This window comes from Canis aureus, chromosome X (genome assembly GCF_053574225.1).
Source record: "Canis aureus isolate CA01 chromosome X, VMU_Caureus_v.1.0, whole genome shotgun sequence".
In the NCBI taxonomy this organism is placed as follows: Eukaryota; Metazoa; Chordata; class Mammalia; order Carnivora; family Canidae; genus Canis; species Canis aureus.
The window spans coordinates 86,635,583-86,653,455 of NC_135649.1; the positions used below are offsets into that span (position 1 = coordinate 86,635,583).

Sequence of the window (17,873 nt, forward strand, 5' to 3'; positions counted from 1 at the left end):
ACAATAATCTGGGCATACTTCCTGGAGGAAGATGATGGGGCTCAGAGATATTGACTTGGAAGCACTGATATCTGGGGCCCCAAGAATATTAAGCAACTCACTTTTTCTTTGTCAATGAACTTAAGAAGAGGCAGAGCTAGAACAGAGACCCACATGTCCTTTGTGGAGAGTGAGCCCATAGATCCGCAAATTTCCACTAAGTTCTATGTGCTGAACTCTGATATAGGCATGAGCACGGGGTTTTAAAAAGTCAGCATGCAGGAGCTCCTGGGTGACTCGGTTGGTATCTGACTCTTGATTTTGGCTCAGGTCATGATCTCAGGGTCATGAGATTGAATCTTGGATTGGTCACGGTGCTCAGCAGGGAGTCTGCTTGAGATTCCCTCCCTCTCCCTCTGCCCCTACCTTCACTCTCTCTCTAAAGTAAATAAATACAAAACTTCTTTTAAAAAAGTCAACTTGCGGGTAGCCCTGGTGGCTCAGCGGTTTAGCGCCTGCCTTCAGCCCAGGGTGTGATCCTAGAAACTTGGGATCGAGTCTCACATCAGGCTCCCTGCATGGAGCCTGCTTCTCCCTCTGCCTGTGTTCTCTGCCTCTCTCTCATTCTCTCTCTCTCTCTTTCTGTGTGTGTCTCTCATGAATAAATAAATAAAATCTTTAAAAAAATAAAAATGGGTAGGAAATATCAGAAAGGGAGACAGAACATGAGAGACTCCTAACTCTGGAAACGAACTAGGGGTGGTGGAAGGGGAGGAGGGTGGAGGGTGGGGGTGAATCGGTGACGAGCACTGAGGGGGGCACTTGACGGGATGAGCACTGGGTGTTATTCTGTATGTTGGCAATTGAACACCAATAAAATATAAATTTATTATTAAAAAAATTCTTGAAAACAAAAAAAATAAAAATAAAATAAAAATAAAAATAAAAAATAAAGTCAGCTTGCAAATTGAATGATATGGTATGTGAATTATATCTCAATAAAGCATTTTTTAAAAGCCACGTAGTTATATAGTACATTTTAAACTTACACAGAGCTATATGTCAATCATATCTCAATAAAACTGAAAGAAGAGGAGCAAACTTAACAAACGAGAAGTAACACTTGTGTGACCACAGATCAAAGTTATTATTTTGAGGCACCTGGGTGGCTCAGTCATTTAGATGTCTTCTTTCAGTTCAGGTCATGGTCCTGGGGTACTGGGATCGAGCCTTGTGCCACATCCCCTGTTCAGCAGGGAGTCTGCTTCTCCCTCTCCCTCTGCCTCTCTCTCTGCTTATGCTCTCTCTCTCTCAAATAAATAAATAAATAAAATCTTTTAAAAATAAAGTTACTGTTTTTTTTTTTTTTGCATGACTATAAAAAAAGAGGGGGCAGGAATTGGCAGGGTAGAGGCAAGGGAGAACTTTCTGGAGTGATGGGAGTGTTTCATATCTTGATCCTGGTAGGTGCATATATGTGTCAAAACTTCCAAAATTGTGCATTAAAATGGTTACATTGTTTTTTTAAAGATTTTATTTATTTATTCATGAGAGACACAGAGAGAGAGAGGCAGAGACACAGGCAGAGGGAGAAGCAGGCTCCATGCAGGGAGCCTGATGTGGGACTGGAACCCTGGTCTCCAGGATCACGCCCTGGGCCGAAGGCAGTGCTAAACCACTGAGCCACCTGGGCTGCCCTAAAATGGTTACATTGTATGTAAATTATACCTTAATAAAGTTGATTAAAAAGAATGATGGTTATTTGTCAATTTGCCTGGGCCACAATACCCAGAAAAATTGATCGAACACTATCCTAGATGATTCTGTGAAGGTATTTTTTAGATGTGATTAACACTGGAATCAGTAGACTGAGTAGAGTAGATGACCTTCTGTAACGTGGGTGAGCCGCATCCAATCAGTTGAAGGCCTTGACTAGGAAGAGGGAATTCTGCCCACAGATGGCCTTTGGACTCGAACTGCAGTTTTCTTCTCTGGGTCCCCAGCCTGCTGGCCTACCTTGCAGCTTTTGGACTTGCTCAACCTCCACAGTTGTGTGAGCCAATTTTGTAAAATGAATCCCCTTCACACTCTGCTCCCCCCCACACACAGACACACATGCATACAGTTGTGCACACGCACATCCTGTTGGTTCTGTTTCCCTGGAGAACCCTACCCAGTACAAGAAGAAAAGTAAGCCTGCGTCTTAAAACTTCCCTGAGGACCTTACGGCTTTGTTGGCAAGCGAAGACCAACGTGGCCACAGGATGAATACACAGATGAACTTGAATCTCTTCTCATTTCACAACACGTTTGTCAGCCTACAAGATCAATAGGAGTTGAATCTTTGCTGAATGAGTCAGAGTTATGGGGACATTTTGGTTGACCATGGACTTGAGTTATTCCAAGTTGGGTGAAAGATGATGTCGGATTGCACAGCCTGACTTCTGAATCGGTTTTCAGGTTGACCCAAAGTGGGTTTTGTGCATGTCCTTAACTGGCATTGAGTTAAACCCCCAGAGACGATTCACAGGTGGTCTTATTATCAGTCTTTGGAGAAATGTGTGCCCTTTATCTCTGTGGTGAGGTCACTCTACCCTGCCCGAAGAACCAGGGAGTGCAAATATGTCCCCAGAAGAGGCTTTAAACTGTCTCTTCTTTCTGCTTCTTTCTGCTTTAAGCTTGTGCTTCCTCTGGGAATTCCCGTGTTGATGTAGCACCTCTGATTCCTTGGGAAAGCTTGCTGGGCTCTGTTTCGTGGCTCTTCCTACGGATGTTTGCATTCCTACGATTGGTTATTCATCCTCTTCTAACTCGTATAACATTTAGAGTTGTATTTTTCTGATGCTCCTGATACATAGGGTCCCCTCACTCTGAGGCATTTGCAAGTATCACTGGAAAATGGGATTGCTTTAGGTAACCTAACTTCTGCACTGGCATTTCAGTCTTACATGGTAAGGGTTCTGATTGCTGAGAGAAACTCTTTTATTGTCTGTGGGGGATTTTTTAGCACCAAATTTATTTAGGTAACAGAGAGTTGAGATGGAAATCTCTATGCTAAAAAGTTAAGTAGGGTTCTCTGAGGACACAAGTGTGTGTGATACTCCCTTAAGTGTATATCATATATTAGGTGTATATCTGCTTTTGCTTGCAGACATTTAACTATTTTTACATTGTAGTAAATGCTTCCTATTAAAAATAGCTTGATTGGGGGCACCTGTGTGGCTCAGTTAGTCCAACTCTTAGTTTTGGCTCAGGTCATGGTCTCGGGGTTACGGGATCGAGTCCCGGTTGGGCTCCATGCTCAGCAGGAAGTCTGCTTGAGATTCTCTCTCTCATCTGTCCTTCCCTCCCCACCCCACTCGCATTCTTTCTCTCTCTCTAAAGTAATAAAATCTTAATAAATAAATAAATAAATAAATGACTAAATAAATAAAAATACTTTGTATCCCACAGGGCAAATCGTACCCCTTCAGGGGCCCCTTCCCACCTGTATGGAACCCAATTGCATACCTAGATCATAACAACCTCTGGAGGACGATGGACGACATGGGGCGAGAGGTAAAGCTTACTAAAGCTTCTTTGACTGAATCTGTATTTTTCATAATAAGTTTAGTCCTTCAAAGAAAGCAGGGACAGTGTATGAGCAATGCCTCTCGTGTTGTTTAGCACACAAAATCTCTCAGTAAAGGTTTAGGGAGTGAGCAAATGAACTGGCTTTTAACCGCTAAAAGAATGAGATGCCCACCAGACTGCTGGTTGTATCCACCAGTGAGAGGGGAGATCATACATCACTCAGGCTTCCTAGGATGATGTTTCTAATTCAGACAGTCCTTAGAACAGAGCAGAATAAGACTCCTGAGGTCTTTGCATCACCACCATGCGCAGCCCCGCAGCGCCTAAGTAAGGACACACAGGGCTTGACCTGAAACTCCAGTTTAGGCATGATTTGGTGCAGCCGTCTGACCCTTGTCAAAGAGCTGAACTTATGAATGTTCTCTCCACATGAGTGACTTAGCCATCAATATCTGGAAACAGCCCAACTTCAACATAGCCTCCATTTATTGTGCAGGAAGTGTTACCATTAATTAAGTATGGATCCAGAGGCATAGATCTATAACAGGAAAGCTACAGAGACATTGGTTGTGCCATGAAAGTCATTAATGGGGGAACTTGGGAAGCCTACATTTTCCTTCTTCAAGGGAGAGTTTTTAGTACTCTTGAAACAGTTATTTGAAATGGAAAATTACATTGGTTTTCCCCCCCTCTGAATCCTTATCTGAGTGTAGATTCCCAGTGATGCCCCATGGAAGGCACCTCTTGCGGAGGAGTGGGACCACATGACAATGAAGGAGCTTCTGGACAAGATCTGCTGGACAGAGTAAGACTCACTATTAGGCACAGGCATTTACAGTAACCATCTCTCAGGTTTATTTAGCGGTACCATTCAGTGGGTGTGGAACCCTTTGTGTCTAAAACCACACCATTTGGCCAGATGGAATGCTAAAAAAAATATTGAAACTGGATCCCAGGGGTACCTGGGTGGCTCAGTTGGTTAAACATCTGCCTTCTACTCAGGTAATGATCCCAGGGTCCTGGGATCAAGCCCCACATTGGACTCTCCATTCAGCAGGGAGTCTGCTTCTGCCTCTCCCTCTCCCTACCCTACTTGCTCTCTCTCTCTCACTCTGTCTCTCTCATTCTCTGTCAAATAAGTAAAATCAATTAAAAAAAAGAAAGAAACTGGGTTCTGTCCCAAGGATGTCTATACATCTTCAGAATAGTGATGCATCACGAAGGTGATATTACCCTGTAAAGTCCTTAGAACAGACCAGAACGTGCCACCATCTTTATGTAGAACAACTTAAAGATCTCCAGCTCGAAGATCTCATTTATCAAGTTGTTTATATAGGAAAACTTTTGTAGCCCTCATTCGTGGTCAAGTGTAGAGATGGTGCATTAGCTTATGCCTCTCAAACACATTATGGGATGGGGTGCCACCCTTCAAGGGTTTGAAGAGGAACTTCTAGAGAAATTCTCTGGATAATTCACAGTTGTAGAGTAAACCCGCACAACTGGACTAACCACTCCCCTTGATTGAAAAACATGCAACTTTGAGAGTCCAGCATTAAATTCTGGTTGGTAGAGCTGGGAACAGGCTACAAATTGTGAGACGATATAGACAGACAACATGAAGAGGCTTCCCTGATCTTGGACAGCAGAAAGAAAGGAAAGGATTGTAAGGGTCCAAGCACATAGTGAACTTCTGGTAAACAGAGTAAGAGAAATGGAAGCCAAGTTCAAGGCGACTGTCCTATCATGCTAAACAGCATTCGTTGAGAATGTGTCTGGATCTGGGGTTGATGTATTCATTCTTCAGGCATTAGGGAGGGAAGGTGGACACTGAGAACTAAAAATAAGAACAAGTTTCTAGGAATCTCTCAATTTAAGACGTGGAAACAGTAAGAAAAACAATATTTACAGGGTGCCTGGGTAGTACAGTCAGTTAAGCATCTGACTCTTGGTTTTGGGTCAGGTCATGATCTCAGGATTGTGAGATCGAGCCCCAAGTCAGACTCCAGCATGGAATCTACTTGAGATTCTCACCCTCTCCCACTGCCCCTCCTCCTGCTTCTGCATGCTCTCTCTCTAAAATAAATAAATATATCTTTTAAAAAGACATAAAATGTATATACTTCTTGATAATACAAATTCAACTTTTTAGAACTCAGCTTAAAGGAGAGAGAAAAGATGAGAAAGAGAGAAAAGCATCAAGGAAGAGTGAAGGAGGGAGAAGGAAAGAAGGATATTCAAAGCATTATTTTTATTCTTTTTAGATTTTATTTATATATTCATGAGAGACACACACAGAGAGGCTGAGACAGGCAGAAGGAGAAGCAGGCTCCCTGTGGGGAGCCTGATGCAGGACTCGATCTCAGGACCCCAGGATCATGACCTGAGCCAAAGGCAGATGCTCAACCAATAAGCCACCCAGCTGCCCCTCAAAGCATTATTTTTAAAAGGAAAGTCTAAATGTCCAAAAATAAAAAATAGGATAAGTTAATAATGAGGTGTCCAAACATGGAATAATAGTCTATGATCTTTTAAAATCATGTTGTAGAGGGCACTTGGGTGGCTAAGCCATTTAACCATCTGCCTTTGGCTCAGATCATGATCCCGGGGTCCTGGGATTGAGTCCCGAGTCAGACTCCCTGATCTGTGGGGAGCCTCGTTCCCTTTCTCCTTCTGCCCTTCCCCCCAGTCATATGCTCTCTCTCTCTCAAATAAATAAATAAAATATTTTAAAAAATCATGTTGTAGAAAAATAATGGCTCTAAAAACTTATAATATTAAACACATAGAAATGCAGGCTGTCATTGAGTATGTACAGTGTGATATATGATCTCATTTTTAAAAAGGAAACTATATGCAATGCAGAAGCAATGGACATCCATCACAATGTTTTTATCACTTAATATTACAGTGCAAACATTTATCCATGTCATTGAAAATGCATCATTAAATATCATATTTTATGGTTGCAAAATATTTCATGGAAAGTGACTACCATAATGTATTTATCCATCATCATCCTGTTGGACACTTTGGTTACTTCCAGTTTTACATAATAATTATTATTATTATATAATACTCTATGATAAACATCTTTGTCCTTCTCCTGTGACTTCAACCTTCAAAAGCAACTAATTCTGGAATAGTAAAAATCCTTTTATTTTCATGAAATCAATGTCTATTATTAATTATATCTTTTTAAACACTTAGGCTATTTGCCACTTTTTTTGAGAGTGTTGTTTGCAATGTAACTTATTTTTATTGTAATACAGTTTCAATATTTTAAGTTCTATCCATTATATTTTTTAAAACATAGTAATTATCTGCATTAGTTTTATAACTTCCATTATGAAAAGCTTTTCATAAATTCAGGAAAATCTTTTCAGAGAGCTTTGAAACCCCTTGAGGATAGGACTAATTATATTCCTTTGGGATTATAGAGCTCTGACTTTCTACCGTAGTCCTTGGCCTGGGCCCAATCCTCTTAGGTAATATTTTAGGTTTTTGGCTGACAAAATAAAACATTCTGAGATATTAAGATTGTATGAACACAAGCTAATTGTTAACTTTTTGTAAGCAAAATCTACATGCTATCATTTTCTGGTTTTAAAGGAAGTAATCCCAAAAACATCCAACCTATTGTTACTCAAACTAAAGCACGATCATATATTCAAAGAATAATGGTGATCAGTCTTTCAGTTATTATCACTTAAAAAGTGTATTTCAAGATAAAATAAAACAAGTAAAAAGTAAAACGTGTTTCTCAGAAACAAGTTAAATTTACAATGTGGTCAAGACTATGTAAATACACTTTTCAAAACCTAGAACTAAAAAAAGTCTCAAAAGGAAACCAGTGATTATCTTTTGGGGAGCAGAAATATGGAAGACTCTCATCCTCTCACCTTTTTATTTTATGAATTTTCCAAATTTTATATATTGTGTATGTATTTTTCATGTAGAAAAAGATAATAACATTTATCTTTTAAAAAGTCAACAGGGCAAAGAACATGAAAATATTATTGCACTAGCTTCCTTGACCTTCCATCCATCAGATGTTTTTCTTATTTCTTTTCTCACTAAAGCTCCCAGAGTAAATCAAATAAAGGATTAGGAAGGGCCTGGCCCTTCAGAGAGAATTGCTTTGAGAGCTCCCTGTATTTCAAGCCAGGATTATTTCTTTCCCACCCAGTTGGCAACAATAACAACTAGAATCACAGCAGTATTTTTGTCTTTAATCTTGGCTGTCTTTGCTGGGCCAATGTTAAATTTTAGTTGTTTATTACTCCCTTGACCTTATGCCCCCTAAATTCCCTTACAAATTAAGGAACAAACGGAATAAGACATTGGGAAACAGCAAAGGGATGTTTTCACTTTGAAGTAATATTTTAAACTCATGTCTGGGAGTTTGCTTTAGATAGATGCCACAAATGGCCTTTGCTAAGAAAGCATGAGTCAGCAATTTCCCTCTCTTCAGGTATGAGGAATCTTATGAAACTTATTTAAGTCACTTCAACTTATTAATACTAGTTTCAGGTATGATCTGATTTGAAGTTGTACCATTTAGTATGCATACCAATACTGCATACAACGTATTACTAACCTCTCTGAGACGCAGTCTTCAGACTGTGAACTGGGGAGAATTTGCTGTTTTATAGAATTGTTAAGACATACCAGTACAAGAGGTTTAAAACCCATGGAGTATGAAAGAGTTCAGTAATGGAAGGCAGTATTATTTATTCCACCCACGGAATAAATGGGTGGCAAACTCTGTCTCAGATATAAGCAGGTTAATACTATTCAAACTTAATTTCAAAGTCAAAAGTGGGGATTGGTTCTTACTAAAGACGTCCCAGAGTATTTGTTAGTACTAGTGAATTTTAGAAATGTTAGATAGGGGCACCTGGCTGGCTCAGTCGGTAGAGCATGCAGCTCTTGATCTCAGGGTTTTGAGCTCAAACTTCACATTGGGTGGGAGAGTAATTTAAAATAATTTTTAAAATATTTTATTTATTTATATATGAGATACAGGCAGAGACATAGGCAGAGGGAGAAGCAGGCTCCTCATGGGGAGCCCGATGTGGGACTCCATCCCAGGACTCCGGGATCATGACCTGAGCCGAAGGCAGATGCTCAACCGCTGAGACACCGAGCCCTCCCCAAAATGAAATCTTTTTAAAGAAAGTGTTAGATACAACTGAGTTGTTGGAATTGCAAGAGATCATTCACTCTCTGGTATGCCTCAAAATAGGATATAACCTTTCATTATTGTTGGCCTGCCAACCCCAAGCAAAAGTTCGCCTATCTGTGTTCTATTAATTGCTTTCCCCCTTATCCATCCTTTGAGCTTGTCTTCCATTAGACAGTGAAATAACTGAGTAAATAATTGGGAGTAGGATCACCTAGGTGGCTCAGTCAGTTGAGTGTCTGATTTTTTATTTCAGCTCAGGTCATGATCCCAGAGTCATGGGATCAAGCCCCATGTCTGGCTCCGTGCTCAGCACAGTCTGCTTGCCTGTTATATCTTCTCTCTCTGCTTCTCCCTCACTCCCCCTTCCCAATAAATAAAATCTTTAAAAAAAATAAATGAGATTAATTCTGTGTTTGGGACATGATCTAGTATATCCTTTGCATATTATAGATAATTTAAAAATAATGTTTAACTGATAACCATTAATGCAGTCAGTGATCCAGCAAGTAATTATTGGGTGCTTATTATGTGCCAGACACTACTTTATTAACAGGGACACTGCTGAGCATGAAAGTTAAGATTCCTATTATCATTGGTTGATATTATAGTAGGGGAGATAGCAATAGAAAATAGTGAACTGGGCGGCCCGGGTGGCTCAGCGGTTTAGCGCTGCCTTCAGCCCATGGCATGATCCTGGAGATCCGGGATCGAGTCCCACATCAGGCTCCTTGCATGGAGCCTGCTTCTCCTTCTGCCTGTGTCTCTGTCTCTCTCTCTCCTCTCTGTGTATTCTCATGAATTAATAAATAAAAGCTTTAAAACAAAGAGAAAAAGGAAAATAGTGAACCAATAATAAAGATAATTTAAGACAGAGAAGAAAAAAGTTCTAAAGACATTATACTGTGGTAAAATGACAGAGAATGCCAGGGTACTGGGGATATTGGAAGCTCATGTTCAATTTCATAAATGTAGAAGAGTTCGTATTTCTAAGGAGATGTTAGAAGAAGTAGAGAGGGTACAGAATGACATAGAAAAAGTAGGCCTGGTCTAGATCACTTAGGGCTTTGCAGGCAAAGGTGAAAGATCCATCCAAATCCTATTTTGGTTTTGATAGGATGCCACTGGAGGGTTTTAAGCAAGAGAATGACATGACTGGATTTATACTATAGAAAGAGCACCACAGTGGGGAGGAGGTAAAAAGCTTCTGGCTTTGAGTGTGGTGAATGGATACCAGGTATGATGAGTGGAGGCAGAGAGACCAGTCTGGAAGAAATAATTGCAATACTCATAACAAAAGATGATGCTACATTTTTGGTAGTGATGGTGAGGTGATTGCTGAAAGACAGTAGGACTTCCTGATGGACTGGGCTGGTGGAAAGAGTGAGGGAAAGAGAGAAATTAGGTTGATTTCTAGAGTGTTGGCCTTAGCAGTCAGGTGATGCCTTTTACTGAGATGGGGATCACAGGAAGAGGAGCAGGTGTATGGAGAGAAATCATGGTAACACAGTATATGGAATACGAACTGATTCTGAGTAAGCTGTTTTGGTGAAGGGGAAAATAAATCTCATTCCCAAAAGCTCTGAAGTCATGTATTATAATGCTGGATTCTAGTGACAGTTTTCTGCCACTTGCCAAAGTGTGCTAAAGTTAGTCAAGTGAATTTATTGCTTGAATAACTTCCAGAGTATGAAGAAGGTGCCCTCCTGCATTTTCTAATTGTGCTCTTGTTTCTTCCTGGGCAGATCTGCCAAGCAACTTGCTACTCTCTTTGTGAATCTGTGTGTCACTGCAGAGACCCATGAGGTCTCTGCTCTCTGGTTCCTGTGGTATGTGAAGCAGTGTGGAGGCACGACCAGGATCATCTCAACAACCAATGGAGGGCAGGTACTCATCCATCCCCCCCAACACTGTTCCAACAGAAAACCACCATGCCTAAATAGAAGATTGGCATCATCCTTCAATCATGAACAGATGAAGAGGGAGGTAGACTTGTGGATTTTAGAACTTTATGATGGCAATTCAAGGTGGCTTTTGTGAGGGACAGTCTGTTGTTAGGTACCCAGTGTGAGAATCCAGCACCAATGTGGTTTTAAGATCACCTCTCTGCTTTGCTATATATTTTTGCAATTTTCCATTTGGATATGCATCTGATTGTTCCTTGGTAAGTTTGTAGGGGACCATCTGATGAACATAGCTTAAGCACTTCTTGGAAAGCTCGAAAAGGAAAGTCAGAAATGCATTTTCAATTTCAAACACACACGCAGCACACAAAATTCATTCACTCGTGCCTTCTTTCATTCTTTCATTCTTTCATACCCTGCTTCCTGAGCCCCCGCATTGTATAAAGCTCTGTGCTAAAAAATAAAAAATAAAAAATAAAAATAAAAAAATAAAGCTCTGTGCTAGGCCCAATAGGAAGTGGAGATCTTAAATAACCTGCTTGGTGGTCATTTCCCTTCCTTCTCCTTCCTCATTCTCTCTCCTGCTCCTCCTCCTTCCCCTCCTTCTTCTCCTCATCCTTCTCTTTTTTTGTTTCCAAGTACACAAGAGTCAGTTTATTGTAACTTTTCAAGAAGAGTTTCCACAAGGATCAAAGTTAGCATGTGATCCAGGATTAATTTAAAAGGTAAAAATTTTTTTAAAAAATAAAAAAATAAAAGGTAAAAATTATCAGAAGTCACCTTATTCCCATTCTTGGTTGAAAAAAAAAGAAAGTGTATGAATTCCATCAGACTTACTGTTAGAAATATTTTTACTCATTAGACCCAGGGCCTATTTTAGAGTTTAAGCATAAAAAGAAAAGCACTACGTTTAGGAAGATGATGCAAATAATTCCTCTAAATAGTAAGAACTTGCAAATCTAAATATACCTAAAATGTTAAAAAGAAAAGAAACCCAGTTTATAAATTTCATTTTTCACCTTAACATGGAGAAATGAAAAAAAAAACACATAATTTTATCTTATTTCTTGCCAGTTTTTTTAAAGATTTTATTTATTTATTCATTAGAGACACACAGAGAGAGAGAGAGGCAGAGACACAGGCAGAAGGAGAAGCAGGCTCCACGCAGGGAAACCAATGCGGGACTTGATCCCGAGTCTCCAGGATCATGCCCTGGCCTGAAGGCGGTGCTAAACCGCCGAGCCACCCGAGCTGCCCTCCAGTTTTTAAATGTCCTTCATTTCCTTGGAGTTGGTAGGAACAAAAGTTTCATATAGTTTCGTTTTCATTCCATATGTAGAAATTATCTAAGTGGTATTTTTCTATATTTTTTATTGGAGTTCGATTTGTCCACATATATATAGTATAACACCCAGTGCTCATCCCGTCAAGTGCCCCCCTCAGTGCCCATCACTCAGTCCCCCATACTCCCCGCCCACCTCCCTTTCCACCACCCCTTGTTCGTTTCCCAGAGTTAGGAGTCTCTCATGTTCTGTCTCCCTCTCTGATATTTCCCACTCATTTTCTCTCCTTTCCCCTTTATTCCCTTTCACTATTTTTTATATTCCCCAGATGAATGAGACCATATAATGTTTGTCCTTCTCTGATTGACTTACTTCACTCAGCATAATACCCTCCAGTTCCATCCACGTTGAAGCAAATGGTGGGTATTGGTTATTTCTAATGGCTGAGGAATATTCCATTGAATACCTAGACTACATCTTCTTTATCCATTCATCTGTCAATGGACACTGAGGCTCTTTCCACAGTTTGGCTATTGTGGACATTGCTCCTATAAACATTGGGGTGCAGGTGTCCCGGTGTTTCATTGCATCTGTATCTTTGGGGTAAATCCCCAGCAGTGCAATTGCTGGGTCATAGGGCAGGTCTATTTTTAACACTTTGAGGAACCTCCACACACTTGTCCAGAGTGGCTGCACCAATTCACATTCCCACCAACAGTGCAAGAGGGTTCCCCTTTCTCCACATCCTCTCCAACATTTGTGGTTTCCTGCCTTGTTAATGTTCACCATTCTCGCTGGTGTGAGGTGGTATCTCATTGTGGTTTTGATTTGTATTTCCCTGATGGCCAGTGATGCGGAGCATTTTCTCATGTGCATGTTGGCCATGTCTATGTCTTCCTCTGTGAGATTTCTCTTCATGTCTTTTGCCCATTTCATGATTGGATTGTTTATTTCTTGGATGTTGAATTTAATAAGTTCTCTATAGATCTTGGATACTAGCCCTTTATCTGATACATCATTTGCAAATATCTTCTCCCATTCTGTAGGTTGTCTTTTAGTTTTGTTCACTGTTTCTTTTGCTGTGCAGAAGCTTCTTATCTTGATTAAGTCCCAATAATTCATTTTTGCTTTCGTTTCCCTTGCCTTCATGGATGTATCTTGCAAGAAGTTGCTGTGGTCAAGTTCAAAAAGGTGTTGCCTGTGTTCTCCTCTAGGATTTTGATGGATTCTTGTCTCATATTTAGATCTTTCATCCATTTTGAGTTTATCTTTGTGTCTGGTGTAAGAGAATGGTCTAGTTTCATTCTTCTGAACGTGGTTGTCCAATTTTCCCAGCACCATTTATTGAAGAGACTGTCCTTTTTCCAGTGGATAGTCTTTCCTGCTTTATTGAATATTAGTTGACCATAGAGTTGAGGGCCCATTTCTGGATTCTCTCTTCTGTTCCATTGATCTATGTGTCTGTTTTGGTGCCAGTACCACACTGTCTTGATGACCACAGCTTTGTAGTACAACCTGAAATCTGGCATTGTGATGCTCCCGGCTCTGGTTTTCTTTTTTAATATTCCCCTGGCTATTCGGAGTCTTTTCTGATTCCACACAAATCTTAAGAATATTTGTTCCAACTCTGTGAAGAAAGTCCATGGTATTTTGATAGGGATTGTATAAAATGTGTAAATTGCCCTGGGTAGCATTGACATTTTCACAAAATTAATTCTTCCAATCCATGAGCATGGAATATTTTTCCATCTCTTTGTGTCTTCCTCAATTTCTTTCAGAAGAGTTCTATAGTTTTTAGGGTATAGATCCTTTACCTCTTTGGTTAGGTTTATTCCTAGGTACCTTATGCTTTTCAGTGCAATTGTAAATGGGATTGACTCCTTAATTTCTCTTTCTTCAGTCTGATTGTTACTGTATAGAAATGCCACTGATTTCTGGGCATTGATTTTGTATCCTGCCACACTGCCGAATTGCTGTATGAGTTCTAGCAATCTTGGGGTGGAGTCTTTTGGGTTTTCTATGTACAGTATCATGTCATCTGTGAAGAGGGAGAGTTTGACTTCTTCTTTGCCTATTTGAATGCCTTTTATTTCTTTTTGTTGTCTGATTGCTGAGGCTAGGACTTCTAGTTCTATGTTGAAAGCAGTGGTGAGAGTGGACATCCCTGTCATGTTCCGGATCTTAGGGGAAAGGCTCCCAGTGCTTCCCCATTGAGAATGATATTTGCTGTGAGCTTTTCCTAGATGGCTTTTAAGATGTTGAGGAATGTTCCCTCTATCCCTACACTCTGAAGAGTTTTGATCAGGAATGGACGCTGTATTTTGTCAAATGCTTTCTCTGCATCTATTGAGAGGATCATATGGTTCTTGTTTTTTCTCTTGTTGAAATAATCTATCATGTGGATTGTTGTACGAGTGTTGAACCAGCCTTGCATCCCGGGGATAAATCCCACTTGGTCATGGTGAATAATCTTCTTAATGTATTGTTGGATCCTATTGGCTAGTATCTTGTTGAGAATTTTTGCATCTGTGTTCATCAGGGATATTGGTCTATAATTCTCCTTTTTGATGGGGTCTTTGTCTGGTTTCAGAATTAAGGTGATGCTGGCCTCATAAACTGGGTTTGAAAGTATTCCATCCCTTTCTATCCTTCGGAACAGCTTTAGTAGAATAGGTATTGTTTCTTCTTTAAACGTTTGATAGAATTCCCCTGGGAAGCCATCTGGCCCTGAACTTTTGTGTCTCGGTAGGTTTTTGATGACTGCTTCAATTTCCTCCCTGGTTATTGGCCTGTTCAGGTTTTCTATTTCTTCCTGTTCCAGTTTTGGTAATTTGTTGCTTTCCAGAAGTGCGTCCATTTCTTCTAGATTGCCTAATTTATTGGCGTATAGCTGCTCATAATACGTTTTTAAAATCATTTGTACCTTGGTATTGGTGGTGATCTCTCCTTTTTCATTCGTGATTTTATTAATTTGAGTCTTTTCTCTTTTGTTTTTAATAAGGCTGGCTAATGGTTTATCTATCTTATTTATTCTTTCAAAGAACCAACTCCTGGTTCTGTTGATTTGTTCTACAGTTCTTCTGGCCTCTATTTCATTGAGTTCTACTCGAATCTTTATTCTCTCTCTTCTTCTGCTTGGTGTAGGTTTTATTTGCTGTTCTTTCTCCAGTTCCTTTAGGTGCGAGGTTAGCTTATGTAGTTGAGTTTTTTCCAATTTTTTGAGGGATACTTGTATTGCGATGTATTTCCCTCTTAGGACTGCTTTTGCTGTATCCCAAGGATTTTGAACAGTTTTATCTTCATTTTCATTAATTGCCATGAATCTTTTTTTAATTTTATTTATTTATGATAGTCACTCAGAGAGAGAGAGAGAGAGAGGCAGAGACATAGGCAGAGGGAGAAGCAGGCTCCATGCACCGGGAGCCCGACGTGGGATTCGACCCTGGGTCTCCAGGATCGCGCCCTGGGCCAAAGGCAGGTGCTAAACTGCTGCGCCACCCAGGGATCCCTCCATGAATCTTTTTAATTCTTCTCTAGTTTCCTGGTTGACTCATTCATCTTAGCAGGATGCTCTTTAACCTCCACGTGTTTGAATTTCTTCCAAATTTCTTCTTGTGATTGAGTTCTAGTTTCAACGCATTGTGGTCTGAAAATATGCAGGGCACAATTCCAATCTTTACGTATTGGTTGAGACCTGATTTGTGACCCAGTATGTGGTCTATTCTGGAGAAAGTTCCATGTGCACTGAGAAGAATGTATTCAGTTGCGGTCAGATGCAAAGTTCTGTATATATCTGTGAAATCCATCTGATCCAGTGTATCCATCCTTCTCCTCTTCATCTCTCTTTCCTTTCTCCCTAGATCTATTGGAAATAAACTTTTACAGAAATTTTTTTAAACTTTTACAAAATTATCTGAACTGGATATTTAGAAGAAGGCAGCTCAACCGTGTGCATAGCTATGCAGAGCCTTTGGAAGCAACTGGCACCTGACCCAGGATGAGTCGGGCAGCCTACAATGGAGAGTAGGGTGGCCTAGGGTGGCCAGGGAGGTTCTCAGCCTGAGTAACAGGAAAGGCAAAACCTGGCTTAGGTACACTCAGGCAAACAGTGGCCCAGCTGTGGGTGGTATTTCACCAGACCTAGTGACCCAACAGAAGGATGTAGATGGAACACAAAGCAGGAGTAGTAGCCAGGTAGGTGGGACATGGGGGCCAGGCTGAGGATGGCCAGCCGAGGGTGGAGCCTGGGAATTCATAAGAGAATTGGCCAACAGTCACCTTGTTAGAAAGGCTGTGATCTTTCAAAAGCCAGCAATCACAAGTTGGAAAACAATGGTCAAATACACTATTCCCAACAGCAAAAATGCAATTTCTACATTTCACATAGAGATATGTGAGAAAAACTAGCCACTTAATAAATGAAACTCATTCCTGTATATCCTACCCACCTCTTGAGTCTTCTTTTCTTTCCAGGAGAGAAAATTTGTGGGCGGATCTGGTCAAGTGAGTGAACGGATAATGGACCTCCTTGGAGACCAAGTGAAGCTGGAGAGGCCTGTGACCCACATTGACCAGACAGGAGAAAATGTCCTTGTGGAGACCCTAAACCATGAGGTGTATGAGGTAACCAAGAGCCTTAAACTAGGGCATGTGGCCAGAATCCCATAGAAAACCAACGCTGATATAAAGCCAAGAATAGTCCAGACTTCATAGACAATCCCTTTGCCAAAAGTAAAAAAGATACCTCTGTCTAAAAGAAGGGAAAACAGAACCAAAATATTTGGAGAGAGGACAGATTTACAAAAATCATATATTATCACAGCTCTATATAGGACTCCCTTGTAATTTGATACAAAAGAAAATATTTATTTATGCCTCCTATGTGTCTGGCAGTATTCTAGGAGTTGGGAACACAGCAGGGGACCAAACAGATAAAATTCTTTGCCCTCATGTGGCTTACATTCTAGCGAAGGAGAAAGGCCATAGTCAAATATGTAGTTAAGATTTAAAGTATACCAGATGGTGGTAAGTACTATGGAAAAAAACCAATCAGGGAAGGAGGAGAAGGTGTGCCAAAAGGTGGGGTGCGGGGACTGGTCATGCAATTTTAAATAAGGTCGTCAGGGAAGGCCTTGCTCAGAAGGCAATACTTTAGCACAGAACCAAAAAAGATGAGGGATTGAGCCATGCAGTTCTTTGAGGGAAGAGCATTCCAAGTAGAACAGCCAATGCAAAGGTCCTGAGGTAGAAGCAAGACTGGCATGATGAAGAAACAGCAAGGTGGTCATGTGGCAGAAGTAAAGGAGTGAGGGGAAGAGTAACAGAAGATGAGATCAGAGCTGTAACAGGGATCCATTTCATGTATGGCCTTGGAGGTGAGTGTAAGGAACCTGGCCTTGACTCCAAGCGTGATGGAAAGTCATGGGAGGAATTAAACTAGGGAACAAGAGCTGGTTTTGGTTTCAACATGATTTTCCCAGTTCTTCCATTTAAAAGACACTCGAGGGGCACCTGGCTAGCTCAGTCATTGAAGCATGCAACTCTTAATGTCGGGGCTGTGGGTTTGAGCCCCACGTTGGCTGTAGAGATTACTTACAAATAAAATCTTTGACAAAAAAAGAAAAGATATTTGAAGGGGGCCAAGGGTAAAATGAAGGAGAAACATTAGGAAAAAAAAAAACCCCAGGAACAATGTTTAAGCACATTGTTTTTCTTCCAGGCTAAGTATGTGATTAGTGCCATTCCTCCTACTCTGGGCATGAAGATTCATTTCAACCCCCCTCTGCCAATGATGAGAAACCAGCTGATCACTCGTGTGCCTTTGGGCTCAGTCATCAAGTGCATAGTTTATTATAAAGAGCCCTTCTGGAGGAAAAAGGGTGAGTATTATCAGAAGCTCCGAGAAACGAGGTGCAAAGACCTGTATTTGCATATAACTGGTTTTATTAGAAA

The 17,873-nt window shown here is 40.6% G+C and overlaps 1 protein-coding gene across 1 annotated transcript in view; it reads left to right on the forward strand.

Annotated features, from left to right (window-relative positions):
• Positions 1–17,873, forward strand: part of MAOB (monoamine oxidase B) — a 118,332-nt gene that overhangs the window by 78,975 nt on the left and 21,484 nt on the right. The window contains exons 4-8 of the mRNA XM_077890271.1: positions 3,433–3,537; positions 4,266–4,357; positions 10,480–10,621; positions 16,395–16,544; positions 17,641–17,800. Of these exons, the coding sequence (XP_077746397.1) occupies positions 3,433–3,537; positions 4,266–4,357; positions 10,480–10,621; positions 16,395–16,544; positions 17,641–17,800 (649 nt within the window). The remainder of the gene's footprint in view (positions 1–3,432; positions 3,538–4,265; positions 4,358–10,479; positions 10,622–16,394; positions 16,545–17,640; positions 17,801–17,873) is intronic.